We start from the raw sequence: 23302 nt of genomic DNA, 5'->3' as shown, positions 1-23302 counted from the left end.
GCCTCACACATCCCCAGTCCTTTATGCTTGCATCATCACCTTCTCTGCAGGTCTAAGTTTTTGCATTGCAGACCACATTTAAAGTAGAATAGTGGGTAAGGAGCAAGTTAAAGAATCCTTTTTCTTTTTTTCATCACAGAGGGCTTTCAAAATGAACAGAGATGAAATCTTTAAATAGTTGTTAACTACAAGATGAAGAAAGAAGTCGAAACTCCTACACTGTTAATACTCAGTCTTCGGCAAGGAACTTTCCAAGCAGTGATCTTTTGCCATTGCTTAGTCACCTACCCTTTCTAATGACAGTAAAAATAAAATATCAATGACTTTTTAAAACTACAGTAGGTTCCCAACTCTTAAAACAAACAAAAAAACCCTATTTTTACATAGACTCTAGTAGTTTAAAAGAATTAATGTACTTAACAAGCATCAAACAATAGCTTTAAACATTTATTTAACCTACTACTTTTCTTAGTAATGTCAGAGACTGTATACAAGAGCTGTGAAACTGTCCTCTTTGCACGACATGGCCACTGCAGTCATGAAATCAGAGCAGCTATGATTACCCACAGGCTGTCCTCATTAACATGCCATTACAAAAGGGGGGACTCAATGGGCAGTTAATGAAGGATTCCCGAGTTAATAAGGCACTCAAAGAAATGGGAGTACATGAGGCCCCACCTGGAGACTCTTCTTTGGTAGTGTTGCCTATAAATGACTACCCATGCTCCACAGGTGACCCCTCAGCCATACTTCTGTAAGTAAGTAGCCCAAGTTAAGCTCACAGGCTCACCAAGCTGGACTTGAAAGAAATTACTTCCTCAGTCTGTCACTGGACTGCTTTCTGGAGTGAATGGATACCTGGCCACACCTAACCAAAGAGAAGCCCTGGACAGATTATCAGGAAAGGTCCTTTCAGAGAAACTGAGATACTAAAAAGCTACAGCTTCCAACCAGCTTCTTTATGTTAATAGTGGTTAACTACGCAGCAGATAAAAACCCAAAACCCTTTTAGTAACTCTCCCAAGGCAAAGTAAAGTATCCTTTCTACACAGAAGAGACAGTTAAGACAATAAACACCTGAAATGCTACAGCCAAGAAGAACCTTAACTATTATTTGGTTCAAGTGGTCTTATGGCCAAAATGCAAACATTAAAATTAGGTAAGTTATCTAAGGTCACTCCATTAAATATAAAAATAACAAACAAAGGTAAGGGCCCAGTATTGTAAAATGTTTCAAAAATAATATGAGATTACCACTCTTCACATAAATTTGGAGGTGCAGACTCCACTTGTTAAGAAAGTAAGATAGGGGCTGGAGAGATAGGTCAGTGGTTAAGAGGACTGGCTGTTGTTCTACAGGTCCTGAGTTCAATTCCCAACAACCACATGATGGCTCACAATAATCTATAATGGGATCTGATGCCCTCTTCTGGCATGCAGACAGAGCACTCATATATTTAAAAAAAAAAAAAAAAAAAAAAAAAAAAAAAAAAAAAAAAAAAAGATAGTAAAACAAGTGCCCTCTTCCCCTGGAGTCCAAAGCCTAAAGGAATGAAGTAATTTTAGGTGGTAAGGGTGGCCAACGGATCAAGGCCTGTTATATATTAGGCAAGTACTATACTATTCCTGTGCCTACAGCCAAGGAATAAAGGACTTTAAAAAGAATACGACTGAAACTAAAAACATCAGTGTACATATTAAATGGTTTTATATTAAACACAAAATGTAAAAATCAAAACAGCACATTTTAAAAATGGTTCAAGAGCAAGTTCAACAATGGGCCACTAAAATGCTAAGGACCAAGATGCATTAGACTATTCTCAAACTGTAGAGGTGAAACTGTCCATAACTGAGGTGACTGTCTCTCCTGGTGAGGTTACAGGGTTCCCTGTGGCAGGCAGTTCAGGAGAGTGCTATTACACCTATCATGGAGGCTCTCTTCGCATGATGAGACAACAGCCCTGGCCTCTGTAGGTTATAACATCATCATCATCATCATCATCATCATCATCATCATCAATCATCATAATAATGCTTCTACAACTGTTACATCAACAACCTTTCAACAGGAGTTCACACACTCCTATGTACCCCTGAAGGACATAAAATGATAGAAGAAAGTGAAACCATGCTTGAAGAACCTAACAACAGAGTTTTTATCAATTCTTCTTCTCTGATCAGATGTCAGGAAGATGTGGAGGAAAACATACATTTACAAACATACACACACCGTGGTGAAGAAGAGCAAATGGGCAAAGAGTCAGAAATTAAATACACTTCTCGATTTCTCAAACTGAAAGTACAATCAACTTTAAGGAACTTTGAACAATGAATATTATAAACTGTCACAGACTCAAAAAGAAGTACTCTCATTGACACTTGGCATATAAAATCAAGAGCTTTTTCTTAACAAAAGATTATTATAATTTCTTATCATAGAAACCAACAGCAAGGAAAAGCAACATGGACAGATCTAAGGGGGTCCGACAGACTTTCACATCATGCAGGCTAGAAATGTAAGACAAGGAAATTCCTGTAAAGAGAAATCCGAATACTTGGAAAGGAATTTTCCTTATTAGGGTATTGATAAAACAAAGGAAGTCGTCATCAGAGGAAAATGTAGCCTAGCAATTTCAGGTTCAGAATATGAAACAGAACATTCACCAACTGCCAAGTTTTCAACACACAACAGAGACAATAATACCTCTTTATTCGAAACTGTTTGGTACAGAGGGCTCTAATAATCTGAATGTTTCCCACCAAAAACAGTGCCATGTATGATCAGATCTGGACTATACAACCTAGGGATACTGTATTATCAAAGTAAAAGATCTTACAATGAGAGATTTCAAACAAATCTACACATGTTCAAAAAGACAAAATCTTTTTAGCTATAACTACTAAGTGTTGTTACACTCTGAGTAGGAGCTTAGAAGAGGAGAGGGGACAAATAAAAAACCAGGTAAAAAACGAAGTCAAGAAATTTTTGTTATCATATTATTATTTTGAAAAAGAATAATCAAAACTTATTTTTTAATAAGTTAAATGAGGCCAGTCTGGGAAATGTAGGAACTCATTCCCAAAGACTAAAAAAGAGAAAAAAGAAATTAACAGTACTTTCTTAATTTTATACCATGCAAGGAGCAACTTAAAGTATCAATGGCATGTCTTTGCTATTAGGAAGTAGTACTGCAGGTACTAGATGCAAACCATGTTTGGGGCAATGACACGTGACCAAAAGGGTGTAAATGTTGTCAAAATTACAATGGTTTTCTAATAACTTAAGGTCATATAAAACAGAAATAAAGGTTTTTGACATTCCTTTACCAGAAAACCTGAAACTTCTTTCTGCTAATACAAGAAGGCATAAAATACTACAGTAGAGCCTGGGAGGCTGAGGAGCAGTGTAAGCGCTATGGAAGGTCTGCTCACAGATGACGGGAGCATTCCCATGGACTGCAGAAACCGCAGGACAAGCACCGGCCTGTACCTTTAACCACCACCCACAGCACGGCAGCCACAGCAGCTGTGAGCTAAGGGAGCAGACTACCCTCACCTACATATCTTTATATGGAAGAAGCAGGGCGCCACTTATCTTCCAGTGACATCGCTCACAACATCCTGTGCCCTGCCTCTATCTGAAGGAGCCATCCTAAGTGTCAAGAAAATCTGGTCTACCTTTCTCCAACTCTGTAAGAAAGACTCTGTCTGAAAGCTAGGGCTCCCTGTGCCTTTTCCCTCATTTCCCTGAGCCCTGCGTCAGCTCAGCACAGCCAGCGCCTCCCACTCCAACAGGAAGAGGGAGAAGCAGCTCCAAGCCCCACCCACTGAGGGAGCAAAGGCCCAGGGATTCGGAGCACTTCTTTGTCCTCCATCCAAAACACAAGAAACTGTTGTGCCACAGAATGATTTACCAGATAACTATCTCTTCTCAAGTGTCTTCAGAAGCAAACAAGGATGCCGTAGCCTGATATTCCCTTACAATCCCAGGAATGAGCAGCTCCTACTCCTCGGAGACAGAGCTAGGAAGCTTTCTTGGAGACAGGACTGGAAGAGATCTTATCATTCACACAAGGGTCAGAGAAGTACCTGGAAACTGCTGCTATATAATGAGAGTCTAACAATTAAACTTTTAAATTACATACCTTTCCCAAAGTGGCAAGTTTAATTCTATCTGCCTATTCTCAAGCACATGGAGATGGACATGCTGGGAGCACAGGCTTCCACAATCACTCTAGCCTCAGGTTAGAAAATAGGTGTTTTTCTTCCTCAAATTACGTAAGATGAATTTAGATGAAGTGCCGTCCTTTCATAACTCAGTCTGCTATCCGTCAGCATCTTTACACATTAGTGTCAAAGAGGATTAATAAGCAAGGTATAGTGACACTTAAGTTCCAACCCTCAGAGGCTAAAGCACAAGAATCACTGCAGCCTAGGACAACCAAGCTTGGACAACAAGATCATAGAAAGACAAAAAGAAGGAAAGGAAGGAAGAAGGTAGTGGAGATAAACGGGAGTAACTGTTGTGTTCTAGATGTGTCTGAAAAGAAAGGGCAGGAGCATCGACATTTAACTTGTGAAAACAAATCAAAATTCCCAGGGGTAAAACAGGAAGTCCTGCTGTAGTTCCCCGAGAGTCCATCCATCACTGTCAAAGGGAGGAGGATTCTCACACCCCGCCCCATACACAAACCTTCTTGAGGAGAGGCACACAACTGGCATCCGTGTGCTAGAACCCAAGGCAACAAATAGTACCACAGAGAAAAAGAACAGAAGGACAGACTACACCATCATATACACAATAAATTCTATTTAATCAATTATTATGTACTCACTTTATAAATAAATTCTCATTTCTCTATTTGAAGACCCCTCAACTACTTTTGACTCTGATTGAAAGTGGGAAAGAGAACTAACATATTCTCAGTAAGAAGCAACACCTTTCTTTCCAAGCCAATCACAAACTAAAAAAGACAAAAGCAAATATAAAAATTAGAAAAAAAAAAAAAAAAAACCTCTAGGTGACATTAAATCAAGCATTTTCCCCCTGTATAAAATTTCAGGACTAGATACTTCTAGGATACATGAGCTTTTAAGCTGTTTTCCTCCATGCCCATGTAGAGCGAGTGATAATACAGGTAGGCAAACAAAGCTAGCAACCCATCCGAAACAGGAATCTATCCCCTCTGTCATGTCAGCACTCACTCCCCTCCAGCTGTTGAAGATGCAAATACTAATTTTGCCTGGGATGGGGGATGGTGCACTGAAACTCTAGTCAAGGAGAAACATTACAGTTAGACCATATAAAACTTTCTGCTAATGGAAACCATCTGTAAGGGGGGAAAATGTAATTTCCAATATTTGAGACTGGTGAAGTATTAATTTTTTTTTTCAATTTTAAGTTTCCACTCTGGAAAGAAAGTCTTAACTCATTATTCCCTGAGTGTCCCTTGAACTCCTTAGAATTATCTTTCTAAAATAGCTGTCCACAGTCCAAATTGTATATGTATAATATGCAAGGACTGTCTATAAAGCCATTCCTTATATGAAAATCCATGTATTCCCAGGACAGCCTAATCTACATTCAGCATAAAGGACGTGCCATTTACAAAACATTCTATTAAAATATTTAGTACTGATTATTTTCACCAAAATTCTATTGTCCACAAGCTTAATTCTATCACTTGGTAAATCTTTTTCCCAGGATTTAGCTAACTGTTTCTCCTATATAATCCACAAATCAATTTAAAATTTGTTTGTAATGTGATATGGTGCCACATGCTTGGGAGGCTAACACGAGAGACTCATGGGTCTGAGAGCAGCCTGAGCAACAGTAAAACCACATCTCAATAAACAAGCAAAAGTTTTGTTTTTATGCAACAAATTGAGTACTTAATATATTCTACTACCAAATCCAAAACAAAAAGTTACGTGCATGCACACGTGCGTGTACAGACACACACACACACACACACACACGCACGCACGCACGCGCACGCGTGCACACACAAAATCTATATCTGCATATATAGGTAGATCTGTACATACATACATACATACATACATCTTATGTAAACAGACAGACAGATATTGTTTTCCTGTATGGATCTGATATAATTTTGGTTTGCAGAAACTGGCTCTAGGAAATTCAGGTAGCAACTTTACCCAAAATGAAGCAAATCATCTACAAAACTGTTAAGACCAGAAAACAATGGAATGCACATTTCCTATACCAATACAACTCAGAAACCCTAAGATAAGGAAGACAATCCATTATCCCTAGAACAGTAAACACTGAGGAAGGTTTCTAGAAATGATATCCTAGAATTCTAGCCAACTGTTGAAAGACTAGGTGAATCAAACTACTACTCACCCAGAAACCATTATAAAATTGGTTTCAAATTTTTTTTACACTTGACTTTAGCCAAAAGCTGAGAAGCGATCAAATATATATATATATATATATATTTTTTAAAGAAACAAACCTCAATTTTGTCTGTTTTGGCATCTCCCCAGTATATTGTGCCTTCATCATAGTCCAGAGCTAAGCCATTGGGCCAACCAAGGGAAGTGTTAACAAGAACCACTCGGTCAGAACCATCCAAAGCAGCTCGCTCAATTTTCGGGATTTCTCCCCAGTCAGTCCAATACATGTACCTATAGAAGCACATAAAAAACAAGCTGAAAGTAGAAAAAAGGAAACCTATTCCACATATTACATTATTATCAATCAAAAGGAAGGGAGGGAGGGAGGGAGGGGGAGGGAGGGAGGGAGGGAGGGAGGGAGGGAAAATTAACATAGGACCACCTAAGCTTTGGCAAAGTTTCTAACATTTATCACAGCAGTATGTAAGCACACTTTCAAATCAAAATTGCTCTCTTGAATTGATGAAAAATGTCCCCCAATATTATTTATATTTCTTCTAATATATTTCTTCTTCTTCTCATTAAGCAAGGTACCACTCTTGCTTAATGGCTTCTCAGCTCTGGTACAGAAAGTTACCTAGTATAAATAGTCAGCTGGCAAACTGAATTTCCCAAATAACTAATATTCCCTGTGGCACTAAGCAATCCTGAGGCTCCTGGATGTCTAAGTGGCTCTAAGGCACTGTGTACACTGAGGCATAACATCCGTTACTCTATCAGTCCTCAGGATACACCTCCCAGGAAAACAGACAGACAAAACTGCTTCTACCCTGGACTGTATCTGCTCACAAAAACATGTAGACCAAAGCTATTCCAAGGTTTTCAAAAGTACCAAGGGATATAAAGTAATATAATTCTCACAAGAACTACTGGAATAGAATAAAATTAAATCCGCCAGGGGAGAGGGGAAAGAGTTCTGAAAACAATTTCTTTCCACATTTTTCATGACCATGATACAATCTGAGCAAAATCTACTGTTCACATCCAAATCAACAAGTCTAACAGCTTAGAAATAAAAATTACTGAAGATATTCAAGGAAATCTTTAAAAAGTGATAATCTCTGAGACCACACTCTACCCACTGCATTCTAAAGCTGACATGACTGCTTCCTGGAGAACAACAAATCCCTGTAGCTCTTGTGCCCCAAGCTGCTACCTCTGGGTACTTGCAGAAAACAGATGACTAACAGGAGTGCTCTTACCCCACCATGGGATCTAACACAATAGCCCGGGGCTCCTCTAAGTCCTCTGAAATCAGAATCTTCCTCATGGTGCCATTAAGCCTTGTCACTTCGATCCGATCAGTGCCAGTGTCTGTCCAGTACAGGTTTCTTGCAGCCCAATCAACAGCAATGCCATCAGGATGGGCGATCTGGGCAGTGACCACAAACTGACTGCCAGAGCCATCTATGAAGGAACGACGGATGGCCCTCACTTCATCATCAGTCCAGTAGATATAGCCTTCTACAGGATCGTAGTCTATGGCAATGGCATGCCGGATATCTTCTAACTGCAGGACAATGTCAGTAAAATCTGGTGTATCCAAAGAAATGCGCCTCAAGTCTGTCCTTCGGGCTAAAAGCAATAGTTCAGTGGCACCTAAACCAACAAAGCAAAATCAAGCAATCATTCGAATGACACAGGCAAAATTTAGCCATTCTATATAAAGTATGCAGAAGTCATCAGGAATTAAAATTAGCTGAGTTTAATCTAAGCTCTTTGGAGTAGCACTAAAAAGTGATACTGTGAAACGGAAGAGTCAGTGTAAACTCCATGATGGCTACCTCTCCAAAGCAAGTTTTGATCTACACTTGCTTTCATTTACCAGATAAGCCCCAGATAACAAAGGTACGTAAAAGGTATGCAAAAGTAATCAGTTATCATTTTAGTCCCCATAGCTAAGAAGAAATTTGTAGAATACAGAACCTTTATTCAAGAAGCCTGTTTTAAAGGGTCTAAAAGAAAGGCTGGGAAAATAGTAAAGTGTTTGCCTTACAAGCATGAAGACCCAGAGTCTGGCCCTCTCAACACACAAATAAAAGCCAGCCATGGTGACAATACACTAGCAATCCAGGCAGAATGGTAAAGATAGGTAGATCTCCACGTATCACAGGCCACCCAGCCTAGCCTACTTCGAAAATTCCATGCCACAGACCTGCCTCCAAGGGGAAAAAAAGAGGTGGATGGCACCTGGAAAGTGACACTTGAGTTTGTTCTCTAGCCTCTATTTACACCCGTACACATGAACAGTCATGTGAATGCAAAAGTGTGCTCATACACACACACACACACACACACACACACACACACACAAACACACACACACACACACTAAAACTGACTTTTGAAACAATAGAATTTTTGTTAAGGTATGTGAATTCTCTCTCAGTGAAGCTGTCTTGAAGGAATACAGAGCAACACCTGACAGCCTTGCAGACAGGCAGGGAAGCTGCGCAGAAGAAACAGCAGCACTGCAAAGAGGGAACCGAGGAAGTGCAACCGTGGTTAGGTAGGGATACAAACTGAGACACAACACAGCCACTCTAAGCCTACACTCTGCTAAATATGTAAAAAATTAAAGATAAATAAATATAAAATTCAGGAGGTACTAATCATAAAAGGTATTCAGTAAGTATCAACTAATCTATCATTAAATATAAAGACTGAGGGTCAGGTGGTGAAGAAACCCTGTCGAAAAACCTACTACTACTACTACTAATAATAATGACTAAGTTATGAATCCAATTTCTGAAACTTTTAACATGAATTAAGATCCAATGAAAACAAAATTAAAAATAAAAAGTTCAATCTTTTCTATAAGTTCAATCTTTTTTATTTTTAATATTCAAGTAAACCACCAGCAAAATAATCATTAAGAGGCTAAGTAAAAATACAATATGTAAACTGTCAACTGAATGATCAAGGGGAAAAAATTCCAGCTAAAATATGTGTGGAAAGAAATACTGGCATGTAAACTGAAGTATGAATTTAGAATCACAGCTGCAAAAGCAAGAAGAGTGACAAGTTTCAACACCGGCTGTTGGACTGGAAGGCTGACTACACATGAACTCTAAACTGGAGAAAAAGAAGCACAAACGGTAACTGCACGCAAAGCAGAAATGGTTCCACACAACTCACTGCCTCTGCTAACCGCCAAAAGGAGCCAGTTCAAGCTTTGCAAAGAATTCACAGAACTATTAATTTGAGCAAGGTGATCAAAACAACATAGTTACCTTCAGGCTACTAGGTGCCAAATATGAATCTGAAACTCAAAACTGGTTAGGCATGTACGTGTGTACCACTGTGAAGGAGAAGATAAACTTTCATTCCTGAAATAAATCCTCTTTTTCAATGTCAAGGAACATTTTAAACAGAAAAGCAATGTTACAAAAACCCCTTTGTTTAAATGGAAACCAAATCACTGTTTACCATGGAAACCATCTGACAAGAGTCAGCCAGCTTCACCTTTGACTATGAGGATAATTTATCAACGCCAACTCATAATAAACATCCACTAAGTTGACTCGATCCATCTCCCTGACTTGCTGACCTCCTTGCCAGGAGCTCGCTAACTTGCTCTGGAATAAAGGCGCCTGGCTTTCAGAGGTAGATAAAGAAGCCACTGCACAAGTAACAATTTTCTTACCAGGTTTTGCAGGTTGCCAGAGAATGGTGACCCATAGGGGTAAGAATGAAGAACAACATCCTCATTAAGACAAAGAGCTGGTGTTCTCCCAAACTATGGGCCCCTTGCAATGTCCTAAGCCAGCACCCTTCTCCAGCATGCCCTCTGTCTACAAATGAGAAGAGGCCAACTGGACTAGCTGAGTTACAAAATAAAAGTTACTTCAATAGTACAATGTGGAACTTTTGCTTAAAGTACTTCTTTGTCATTAAAGGAGTCAAAAATATCTTTCAATAGCTTAATAGAAAAATTTATCCCATTTTACTCTTCATCAATAAAAACTTAATAAATAATTTCCTTCAGTTTTTATTTACAGGTGTTATATGCCTATTATGAGATTGTGATTTCAGTGGCTATGAAATTTGGTCAAGAGGAGAAATAGTACCTATTTTAGGTTTTGTTTTTTCCAAAAACAGCATGTTTCTTAAGTATTAAATAATAAATGAAATAAAATAAAAATAAAGGATACCCCAAAACATAAGCCATCCCTGCTACCAACCACCTGAGTGAACAGTCTCCCAAAGCACTGCCAATGCTAGAATTACAAAAGAAATATAAAGCTGTTCATAAAGAATCCAACTGCTCTCAGCACTTTTTTCCTCCCTTGGATAACAATCTTACCATCTTTGCAGGTTTTTCCATTCTCCAGAAGCTTGACCCCAGTTGGACAAGCACACTGATAAAAAGGCTTGACGGGAGACATCAAACACAAATGGGAACAACCACCATTATCAATTCCACATGGATTTGTAGCTGTCAAATATAAATCACACTGATTAATGCCAATGATTAGGGATGACCTCACTCACTCCAAATATACAAAGGTTAACAACCATAACATGAGCAACTGTGATAAACCAAAATGACTACCAAATTTCATCCAGGTGCTTGACTGTCAACCATCTGTAAGGAAAGGAATTAATTAGTGAAAACTTAGCATTTTTTAACCAAAGAGGAGTAACTAAGAAAAAAAGCAGAAGGTCCTTGCCTTAGTGGAGCTTATAAACTTATCAGTGGCTAAAATTAATAAACAAGGAAGCTAAATACCATATTCCACATTGCCAACTGTAAGAAGGTATACAACCAATGAGAAAATTAATCTTGGTGTTTAAAAAGCTGAAGAAAAAAAAAACTTTCATAGAATGCATGGGACCCACAGGCATCCTGAAGGACAAGAGGGGACATTCTGAACAATTGGGTGTGGTAAAAAGCCTTCAGCATAAAAAATTAGAGACCAGGCCCTGGGAAGCAGTAAGGAGAACACTATTAAATAGAGGCTACGGTTTCTGAACACTGGTAGGAACATCAAGAATGGGAACACTGTGGTAGAGGGTATGAAAGCCAAAAAATACAATTAGAATGTTGGAAAGCCACCCTCTGGAATGAACAAGATGAGAAAGTAAATTCAACAGACTAAAGGAGGGAAAGTGAAACCCAGACAGGCACAATGGCACAAAACCAGAATCCCCCACTGGGAACTGGAGCTCAAGGGTTAGGTACAGTGAGGTGGGACCAGTGAGATAGATACATGGAATGCTGTTTTCATCTTTATTATTTTTCTTTTAAAAGGCTAAGTTGTAGCTTAGTGGTTAGAGTAGTTGTCTAGAATGTACAAGAATTAGGGTAAGCACTGCAAAATAAAATGAGAAAGCAAGAACAAGAGATACAGAAAAAAAAAAAAAAAAAAAACAGCCAAGCTTGTGAACACTGTAGGAACAGATATATTCAAATAATTTCCTGAAAAAATCAATATAAGGAGAGCAACATACATAAGACATAAATATGAAAATAATTAAAATTCTCAAACCAGTAAAACAAAGGATCAACTGTGACATTTAAAATGGGGTTTGGACACTTTTTGAGGACTAACCATGAGAATTCAAAGTCCACAAAGGACTTAATAAACATTTTATTTTTACATAGATTAACACAATTATTTTTAAATGCTTTTATGGGCTCACAGTCATCAGACTCCAATGTAACACATTAAATATTTGATTATATCCCCCTAAATGGAAAGAACTAATACCAAACAACTCAAAATCCAAGCACTCTTCTTTTTTGGCTATGGAAAACTATTTGAAATATACTCAGACACATGCCAGACATTTATTTACACACAAGTGCCAAATATTTACCATTCTCATATTCCTTTTAAAACCCAAATCTATTCCTCTCTTACAAGGGGTCATTGTCAGCAGGCACAGTCCCATGTCTTTGTAAAGGGTAACCAAAAACAGAAGCAAAGCTAGAAAGAAAAACACATAAAAGGAAAAGAAGGAATACATATGACTGCTTAAGCAGGTAGTTTATTCACCACACTTAGGGACTAAAATTCATTGGCTAGATTAACAGAGGTTTCCTGTTAAATCAGTTTTTTTTTTTTTTTTTTTTTAGCACACTCACACCTCCAAAAATAGTGAGAAAAACATGAACAAGAAATGCATTTATATATAAAGTTAGCATTCTTAATTTTTAATTCATTTTTGTTTTCTACTTGTCTTATCCCAGGCCCAGATAAAAGACAAGATATTATGTGGTAAAAGGTACCAGGCCACAAGGGTTTAATCTAGTGTTTAACCTGAATTCTGTTTGTATGCTTTTTCTCTTTTATTCCTCCTGCCGAGTTTGGATATGCCCTTCCCTCTCCTGGGCCTCACTGAAGCCAGACATCAGAGTTCTACAGAGCCGTTCCAACCTGGAATTTAGAAATCCAGATCACTTACCATTTGGCTGCCTCTGTTGGCTAAAAGCATGTATATCCATGGGAGAGAAGATGTTAGAATGGATTTCACGCAGACCCTCGCCAGTATACTTGTTGCAAGCCAAAATAGAGTGTGTATTCCAGTCAGTCCAGTACAATGTGTCCTCAAATAACGTCAAGGCAAAAGGATGTGGAAGGGAACCTTTAACCACTGCCTGCCTATTAACAAACACAAAAAGAAAAACTCAAATTTTTAAATTTTCCTTTATGACAACATTATCACTCAGCAATGAACAGTTCATATCAACATATACACATACTAAGGAACACATACCTGTAGATTAAATCCATCTATGAAAAACAATTCAAGTAGCAAATTCAAATATGTTTTCAAGTTGTCAAAAAACCCTAACCAAACACTCAGAATGGTCCCTGCCTTGGCAGCAGGTCAACTAAGTCACAAGACAGAGAAGCCCAAATTTTAACATTGCTGATAACCTCCCTTCTTCTCAACAACAATCTCTAGACTCACATTTTCTATTCTTTCATGTAATTCACACTGACAGGAAAAAAGTAAGCAAGGAGGAAAATCCTAGAGGTGACAGTTTGGCACTAGGAAGTAGATTTAAGGTAACAAGAGGTTTGTCCCTTCTTGCTGTGCAAGAACAAAGAGCCTGAGCCTCTTTTTCAATCTTATGATTTTAATAATTGCAACTGAAAACACACACAATGATAAAATGACATAATTCAGTCTAGCTCCAGAAAATTATCTATTAATAATTTTTGTTTATTAATAATATTTTTATTTTTATTGTATTATAATTAAACCTCTCAATTCAGACAGCTAAGCAAAGTCCTGCATTGGTGCAATATGTTCATAATACAAAACTAGAATTTCACAAACTAAACATATTGCATAAAAAGAGATTTAGTACTCAAGCCAACAGCACTTTGCAGTGTCAGAGTTGTGCAATTAGTAAGTGTGCTAGGCAAAATGAATAAATTGTGATTTCAGTCAAACAAATATTTGAGACAGTAATTGCTTCAGTATTTTCATAAACTATCTTTCTGATACCCAGCCTGGGGGAGGGAGGGGAGGCAGACACAGACACCTAAGCTATTGAAGACAACAATTCAACTTCAGGTTCTCAGGGTTACAAGGACAGTGGACTGTGGAACTGCGGAATCAATGTCTGTTACACATGAACCAGTCCTGACCTAAAGTATTATAAATTCAAGACATTTTATTTTTAAAATTGAGTACAAGATGAAGGCAACTAATTTATATTTTGGAACATCATACTGATTAGCTGACCTAAATCATCAATTTTCTCCTTTCATTTTCCTTATTTTTGTTTAAGTCCTGGCAACTGAATTCAGAGTGTGCATACACTAGGCAAGAGCTCTTTCTACCACTATGTTACACCCCAACTCCACATGCCAGCTCATTAAAAACTTCAAATCTCAGGGATGTGACTTGCTAACACTCATAAGGGCTCAGTCTCCAGCACTAAAATATAAGCATACCTACTAATGCATGGTTTTGCCTGGTGAAGGGACACAGGTTTATAACACCAGTACTCCAGAGACTAAGAAAAGACCTATGGTGTCTGCCTCATCACTCAATAAATACTAAATTGTACTGCAGTGATATAGTATTTATGATTTATTAAAGCTTGCTTCAGAATTCAGAAAGCAAAGTCAGCCTCAAACCATAGAAGCCTGATACACACCTTTAATCCCAGCAGCCAGAAGCTAGGGGGTGGTGGTACACACCTTTAATCCTAGGACTCAGTATTAAGAGGCAGATGGATCTCTGTGAGTCCAAGGTCACCCAGATCTACACAAAAGTGAATCAGTCTAAAAGAGAATTATAGCTCACACCTTTAATCCCAACATTAGAGAAGTATATAAGACAGAAGCAAGGTCTCAGAGGGGCATTTGTTCTCCAGCCACGCTGAGGAGACTTAGTGAAGAGCTCATGGTGACAGGCTCAGCCCATTCAGTCTGAGGTAGAGATAAGAAATTAGTGGCCAGTTGCTTTGCTTTTCTGATACTCAGCTTGAAGTTTGAACCCCAACATCAGTCTCTGGGTCTTTTATTATTCTTATTACATTATACAAAGTGTTTTTCCTGTCTAAACTGAAATTCATCAAGAAACTAAACCAGAGCTGCAGAAATGGCTCACCAGTGAAGAGCACTTACTGCTCTTACAAAGGACCTGGTCAGTTTCCAGAAGCCCATGCCAGCTCACAACCATCCAGGTCCAGGCAGGGCATCAGGAGCTCTCCTCTGACTCCCATAGGCACCAAGGACACGCAACGTACACAAACATACATTCACTCAGGTAAAACAGTCATACATAAAATAAACAAATCTTTTGTAAAAGAAATAAAAATGGATAAAGAACCAAGAAACTAAACTTCTTTCTCAATTTTCATTTTCTAAATTCTTCCTCATTTTTTCCTAAATGAACAATGTGTCACAAGGCAGGTAGCTCATGGCTATAATCCTAACACTTTAGAGGTTGAGGCAGAAATAGTACCACAAACCTGAGGCCTGTGTAGGCAATCATACAGAGTGAGAACCAGATCAAAATATGAAAAACAAAAACAAAAAACAGGGACTGGAGAGATGGCTCAGTGATTAAGAGCACTTGCTGCTCTTCCAGAGGACCCGGGGTTCAAATTCCAGCACCCACATGGCGGCTCACAACCATCTATAATGAGATCTGATGCCCTCGTCTGGCATGGAGGCATACACGTAGGCAGAATACTGTATACATAATAAATAAATAAATAAATAAATAAATAAATAAATAAATCAACCATCAAAGAAGAATCACAAGATGAGTTAAATACTGAACTAAACAAAATGCAAATACAATGCATAACAATTTATGAGTACCCACCAAAGCAGTGAGGTAAATTTATAAACTACAAATGCCTCAATTAGGAGTTAGATGACAAATTAATCTCCTACTCTGTCTCAGCCTGAAGAAATTAGAAAAGGAAGAGCACAGGAAGGCAAAAAGCATGGGAAGACAGTAACACAATAAGTTGATTCTTTGAAAAGATTAATGAAACTGCAACCTGTTAGCTATGATGTCAAAGTAAAAAAAAAAAAAAAAAAAAAAAAAAAAAGACACAAACCGTGAGACTGAAAACCATCATGACTGAAATGGGAACATCATTATCATACTTTTAAAAAATCAAAAACTAATTACAAGGAACAACCATAAAAACTTTGTGCCAACAAATTAGTCAACTTACAAGAAATGGAAACATTCTTAGAAAGAAACCAATTACTAAAATAGATTCATGGAGGAAGTCAACAGAGCTGCATAAACAAACTCAGCCATTTAAAGAATTTCCAAGAAATAGCCAGGCTCAGACAGCCGCACAGATTAAATCTATGAGATACTTATCAATCAATCAATCAATCAATCAATCAATCAATCAATCAAATAGAAATACTTGGTAGCACACTCTGAGAAAATATAAAGGGAAAGGAGACATTTCCCAACTCATTCTTAAAGGCTGGTTCTAAATTAGTAAAAAAATCAAAGGCACCAGAAAAAAACAAACTATGTATTAATATCTTTCATGAATAAGGACATAAAAATCCTCAAAAGAAAATACAAGCTTGGCTCAACAATTAAGAGAGCGATTTACAATATTTATTTAAACACACACATAAATATATATATATGGCAAGATCCATGTTCATTCATGATTTAAAATGAAGTCAACAAACCAGGAATAAAAGAAAACATCCTTCACCTGAAGAAAGTACTTTACCAAAAAATCTACACTACCATTCTGCTAACCTGACAGAAGTGCAGATCCTGTAGGAGCAAGAGATGTCTTCTTTCTACATTGTATCACAAGACCTAGCCAGTGCAACCAAGCAAAAGACAACCACACCCAGATCACAAAGGGAAGCAGTAAACAGCATCATTCACCAATGACATTATTTTGTACACAGAATATACTTAGTTTAAAAAAAAAAAAGAAAAACTATGTTCCCAAAACTAGTGAATTCAACAAGATTGTAAGACATTTGATTCATAAACAAAAATAGTTTGCACTTCTACATATAAACAATTAAAAATAAATGTTCTAATTTTTTACTAAAATAATGGCTAGGAATAAAAGTATTTGCTTGACATGTATGAGGTCCTTGGCTCAAGCTCAAGCACCACAAAATTAAAACAGGGCTGTCAAGATTGTTCAATGGGTAAAGGTACTTGATTAGGCAAGTCTGACAACCTGAGTTTGGTCCCATAACTCATGTGAAAGTGAAAGGAGAGAACTGATTCCCAAAAGTTGTCCTCTGATCTCCCCACAGATACGAATAATAGAATTCTTTAAAAATCATTCATTTCTTTAAAAATAAATAATAGCATAAAGGGCTAAGAATATACAGTTCAAGGATACAGCATTGCCTAACATGTGTGAGGTCCTAGATTCAATCCCCAGTCCATAGCCTGTAGTGAGGCCTTAGACTCAATCTCCAGCACTATAAGTAAAATAATTATACTGTCATACATAAATATATAATGCTGAATTGCTTTTTATGGTATACATTCAAAATACTATCAGGGATACATTTTAAAAAGGAATTTAAGTGCTATCCTACACAAAAAAAGAAATGAAAATGGATCATACATCTGATCTAGATATAAGCATTAAACTAATAAAACTCTTCTTGGGAGTTTCTCTCATAGAAGAAAATATCATTTTGTGCCAGGCAAAGATTCCTGGAAGTACCAAAAGCAATTTTAACAGGAGTAAAAACTGATAAATTGCATATAATAAAAACTTTTAATATTTGTTTCAAAATATGCCATAAAGAAAATGAAGTGATAGAAATGTTCCTAAATCCAGGTTCTGGCTATTACAGACAATGCTGCTATGAACATGGTTGAGCATATGTCCTTGTTGTATGAACATGCCCTATTTGGGTATATACCCAAGAGAGGAATGGCTGGATCTTGAGGTAGACTGATTCCCATTTTTCTGAGCAACCGCATACTGATTTCCAGAGTGGTCTTACAAGTTTGCACTCCCACCAGCAATGGAGGAGTGTTCCTTTTTCTCCACATCCTCTCCAGCATAGGTTGTCATTGGTATTTTTTATTTTAGCCACTCTGACAGGCGTGAGATGGTATCTCAGAGTTGTTTTGAGTTGCATTTCTCTGATGGCCAATGATTTTGAGCACTTTGTTAAGTGTCTTTCAGCCATTTCAGATTCCTCTGTTGAGAATTCCCTATTTAGTTCTGCACCCCACTTTTTAATTTCATTGTTTGGTGTTTTGGTGGCTAGCTTCTTGAGCTCCTTATATATTTTGGAAATCAGTCCTCTGTCAGATGTGGGATCGGTGAAGATCTTTTCCCATTCTGTGGGTGGTCGTTTTATCCTACTGACTGTTTCCTTTGCCTTGCAGAAGCTTCTCAGTTTCAGGAGGTCCCATTTATTAATTGCAGACCTCAGTGTCTGTGCTACTGGCGTAATGTTCAGGAAGTGGTCTCCTGTGCCAATTTGTTCAAGGGTAGTTCCCACTTTCTCTTCTAGAAGATTCAGTGTGGCTGGATTTATGCTGAGATCTTTGATCCATTTGCACTTAAGTTTTGTGCATGGTGACAGGTATGGATCTATCTGTAATTTTCTGCATGTCCGAATCCAATTGTACCAGCACCATTTGTTGAAGATGCTATCTTTTTTCCATTGTATAGATTTAGCACCTTTGTCAAAAATAAGGTATCCATAGGTGCGTGGGTCGATATCAGGGTTTTCAATCCGATTCCATTGGTCTATCAGTCTATTTTTGTGCCAATACCAGGCTGTTTTCAGAACTATGGCTCTATAGTAGAGCTTGAAGTCAGGGATGGTGATGCCTCCAGAAGATCCTTTTTTGTAAAGAGTTGTTTTGGCTATCCTGGGCTTTTTATTTTTCCATATAAAGTTGAGTATTGTTCTTTCAATGTCTGTGAAAAACTGTGTTGGGATTTTGATGGGGATTGCATTGAATCTGTAGATTGCTTTTGGCAGGATTGCCATTTTTACTATGTTAATTCTACCTATCCAAGAGCATGGGAGATCTTTCCATTTTCTGGTATCTTCTTTAATTTCTTTCTTTAAAGTCTCAAAGTTCTTATTGTACAGATCTTTTACTTTTTTGGTTAGTGTTACCCCAAGATATTTTATGTTGCTTGTGGATATTGTGAAAGGTGATGTTTCCCTGATTTCTTTCTCATTGGATTTATCATCTGTATATAGTAGGGCTACTGATTTTTTTGAGTTAATTTTGTATCCTGCTACCTTGCTGAAGGTGTTTATCAGCTGTAGGAGTTCCCTGGTAGAGTTTTTCGGGTCACTAATGTAGTTAGTCTGCAAATAGTCGTCTGCATCATGTCGTCTGCAAATAGTGAAAGTTTTACTTCATCCTTTCCAATTTGTATCCCTTTGATCCCCTTTTCTTGTCTTATTGCTATAGCCAGAACTTCAAGTACAATATTGAAGAGATGGAGAGAGTGGACAGCCTTGTCTTGTTCCTGATTTTAGAGGAAACGCTTTGAGTTTCTCTCCATTTACTTTGATGTTGGCTATTGGTTTGGTGTATATTGCGTTTATCATGTTTAGATATGTTCCTGTTATTCCTGTTCTCTCCAAGATCTTTATCATGAAGGGATGTTGGATTTTGTCAAAGGCTTTTTCAGCATCTAGTGAGATGATCATGTGGTTTTTCTTTTTCAGTTTGTTTATATAGTGGATTACATTGATGGATTTTCGTATGTTGAACCATCCTTGCATCCCTGGGATGAAGCCTACTTGATCATGGTGGATGATTTTTCTGATATGTTCTTGGATTCGGTTGGCCAATATTTTATTGAGTATTTTAGCATCGATGTTCATGAGGGATGTTCATGAGGTCTGTAGTTCTCTTTCTTAGTCCTATCTTTGTGTGGCTTGGGTATCGAAGTAATTGTAGCCTCGTAGAAAGAGTTTGGTAATATTCCATCTGCTTCTATTGTGTGGAACAGTTTGAGGAGTACTGGAATTAGCTCTTGTTTGAATTTCTGGTAGAATTCTGCAGTGAAGCCATCTGGCCCTGGGCTTTTTTTGGTTGGGAGGCTTTTGATTACTGCTTCTATCTCATTAGGAGAGGAAATGGAGGGGCAGAAACATTGAGTTGGGGGAAGAATAGAGGAAAGAGATCAAGATGAGAGATATGATATCAGAGGGAGCCACTATAGGCCCGAGAAGGGATCTGGAACCAGGGAGATCTCCAGAGACCTACAAGGATGACACGATCTGACAATCCAGGCAACGGTGGAGAGGATAACCTAAAAACCCTCCCCCAACATACGAAAATCCATCAATGTAATCCACTATATAAACAAACTGAAAAAGAAAAACCACATGATCTATGCCATCCTAGAGCCCTCATCCAGTGGCGGATGGAAACAGAGACAGACATCCACAGATATACAATGAGCCGAAATCAGGAATTTAGTTGAAGAGAGGGAGGAATGAAGAACGAAGGGGTCTGTACTAGGTTGGAGAAACCCACAGGAACAGGTGACCTGAACAAGGGAGAGCACATCGACCCCAGATGCTGTCCAGGAGGCCTGTACAAGACTGATCCAGACCCCTGAACATGGATGTCAATAAGGAGGCCTCTGCACTCCAGGGAGCCTCTGGTGGTGGACTGGTATTTTTCCCTGGTGCAAGAAGGGACTTTGAGAGCCCATCCCATATGAAGGGTTACACTCTGGCCCTGGACACATGGGGAAGGGCCCAGGATCAGCATAGGAAGACTTGGTGGACTTTGCAGAGCCCCCATTGAGGGCCCTACCCTGCCTGGGGAGTGGTGGGTGGATGGGGTGGGGGGTGGGCTGGGGTGGGGGAGGAGGTTTGGGGGTGGGGGGAGGGAGAGGGAGAAGGGACTTGAAATAAGCTTCTTCCCTAACTAGAACTAATAAAATAAAAAAAAAAAAAGAAATGTTCCTAAATCTTATGTCCAATGATGAAATCTTATCTACATTAGAAAAGAAAATACTCTTGCAATTCAGTAATAGAACTAAGGAGTAAACCTTCACTAAATTGACAGAATGGGGACCATAAAAATGGCTCAGGAGGTAAGGACACTCACTTGCTGCCAAGTCCTGATGACCACTGGGGCCCACATGGTGGAATGGCATTGACTCTTAAGTTACTTACCCTTTGACCTCCAAATACCAACCGTGGCATGTGCCTCCCCCAATAAGAGATTTTTGACTGACAGAATGCTTCAAAATAATATCTAACTGAGCCTCATGAGTTAAATCTAAGCTAAAATTTGACCCCAAAAGATTATAGATTAGCCAGAAGCATGGAAAGTTAGTAAGGTCGGAGAAATGAAAGGAAAAACACAAAGCAACCAAAAGACTTGAGTTCTTTTTTTCCCAGTTTTTATTTTTCTCCTGACTGTAAAAGGGATAAATATGTGTCTCTATAAAAACTTAGAAACATAAAAATATAAAGGTTATTTTTCTAATCTTTTATTATATACATGTGTATACAACATTAATTTGTAAATATGTACCAATACTAGCAACCTCAATTATCAGTGAATGGAAAAACTGGGTTTTGTTTTCAAAATAGGTAAGACATAATAGGTTAATAAATAAACCAATGGGATTTGGAATTAATAATTTGGTAAAGCCAGGTAACACCAAATCAGAGCCCACAGCAGGAGAAGTTAAGCATGAGAAACTAGCAAGGCATGTAGAGCTTGGAAGGCTGAAGACAGAGAATGAGACCCTGCTCAGACAATAAAAAATGTCCATGCCAAAGCCAAGAGCAAAGAGCATTTCCTACATTCTAATCACGAGCTTCAAGAGAAACGAATCTGTGTAGCAGGTCTCCTGGTCTGCTGTACCTTGATGGTTTGCTTGCCCAAAGAAAAACTGTTATATGGAAAGAACCTTACAGCTTTTGTATATTTAGGAATGTTTCACATTCTTAACTCACATTTCAAGTTTTGATCAATACAGGATACTAAGCTTAAACTTTTTTTTCTTTTAGTGCTTTGAATTCTGGCCAACTGCCTTTTGGTCTACATAGTTTCTCTAGGAATTCCGCCTATTCTCTAACTGAGGTTCCCTCTCTTTTCACTTTTAACATTATGTGTCTTTGGTTTTTCTAAATCTGCTTATGATTTGTTGTAGAATGTTCCTCTTGCATGAGGTTCAATGGGTTCTCAAACACTGGCACTCCTGCCTTCCTTCACATCTCAGGGTTTCCAGCAATGGTTTCTTCAGACGTTTCTCGCTGTCCCTTTCTTCCTCTTTTCCTTCTGGTATCTAGACAGTGAGCACACCTAGTCCACCCAATGGTGTTCCACACCACCACTCCCTTTCAGTCTTTGTTCTTTCTAGTCCTCAGATTTGCTACTCTGCCTTGTTCTGTCTCAAGTTTCCTGTGTTTTTTGTTTGTTTGCTTGCTTGCTTTTTTCTTTAAAGGCAGCTGCCTTTAAATTCCCTAGTGAATTTTTCACCTCAGGAATTGTTCATTTCAGTTACAGAAATTTCTTTTTGCCTTTTTATTTCAATTATTTTTATACATTTTCCTGTACATCTCCCAGTGTTACTTTCCTCTAAACTTCTACCAAACTTTCTGTTGTTCACTCTTAGGTCACCGATCATTTAAGGTAGACTTTGTTGTTATTCAGTTGTTTGCTTTTCCTTTTATCTAAAATGATTTTTCTTTTACTTACAAATTTTCCTGAGTTTTAAGAATCTTTTTTTTAAAGATTTTATTTATTTATTATGTATACAACATTCTGCTTTCATGTATATCTGCCCACCAGAGGAGGGCACCAGATCTCATAACAGATGGTTGTGAGCCACCATGTGGTTGCTGGGAATTGAACTCAGGACCTCTGGAAGAGCAGTCTGTGCTCTTAACCTCTGAGCCATGTCTCCAGTCCCGAGTTTTTTGTTTGTTTGTTTTGTTTTTTGTTTTTGTTTTTGTTTTTTCTGTTAGTAATTACTGGTGTTTTATTTATTATTTCTCACATAGAATTCCCTCCCCATCATGAGTTTAGTCACACTGAATTGATATGAGGAAGAATTGGAATCTGGCTACATGCCACAGGCTCAGTACTCCAGCCCTGAGTTTTAAGAATCTTATTTCAGAACTTTTGTAATGTTACATTTTCCTTTACATGTTATACTGGTTTCTCATTAATTTTTGGTCATATTTAAACAAAGGTTTGCCCTCTTCTATGCTGAAGTTTTCTGGAGTGTGTGTGGGTGTGTATGTGTCTGTGTGTCTGTCTCTGTGTGTGTGTGTGTGTTCTGTTCCTTATTCTTATTCTTTTTCCCTTTGAAATAACTTTAAATGGCATTTCATTTGATACTTTTCCGATTCTCCTTTGTCAAATTATTTTCTCTGAACTTTTAAAAAGAAAGCACTATTTAAGGTAGTTTTCCAACTTC

General features: G+C 38.1%; 1 protein-coding gene across 1 annotated transcript in view; it reads right to left on the bottom strand.

The window, feature by feature from the left end:
• Positions 1–23302, bottom strand: part of Lrp6 (LDL receptor related protein 6) — a 123718-nt gene that overhangs the window by 55438 nt on the left and 44978 nt on the right. Inside the window, exons 4-7 of the mRNA XM_027429872.2 lie at positions 12838–13034; positions 10733–10864; positions 7629–8025; positions 6486–6657 (exon numbers count right to left, since the gene is read on the bottom strand). Of these exons, the coding sequence (XP_027285673.1) occupies positions 6486–6657; positions 7629–8025; positions 10733–10864; positions 12838–13034 (898 nt within the window). The remainder of the gene's footprint in view (positions 1–6485; positions 6658–7628; positions 8026–10732; positions 10865–12837; positions 13035–23302) is intronic.

Source organism: Cricetulus griseus, chromosome 8 (assembly GCF_003668045.3).
Source record: "Cricetulus griseus strain 17A/GY chromosome 8, alternate assembly CriGri-PICRH-1.0, whole genome shotgun sequence".
Lineage (NCBI taxonomy): Eukaryota > Metazoa > Chordata > Mammalia > Rodentia > Cricetidae > Cricetulus > Cricetulus griseus.
Note: the sequence above shows the minus strand (reverse complement) of the source record. Positions and strands in the feature narration are given on the sequence as shown.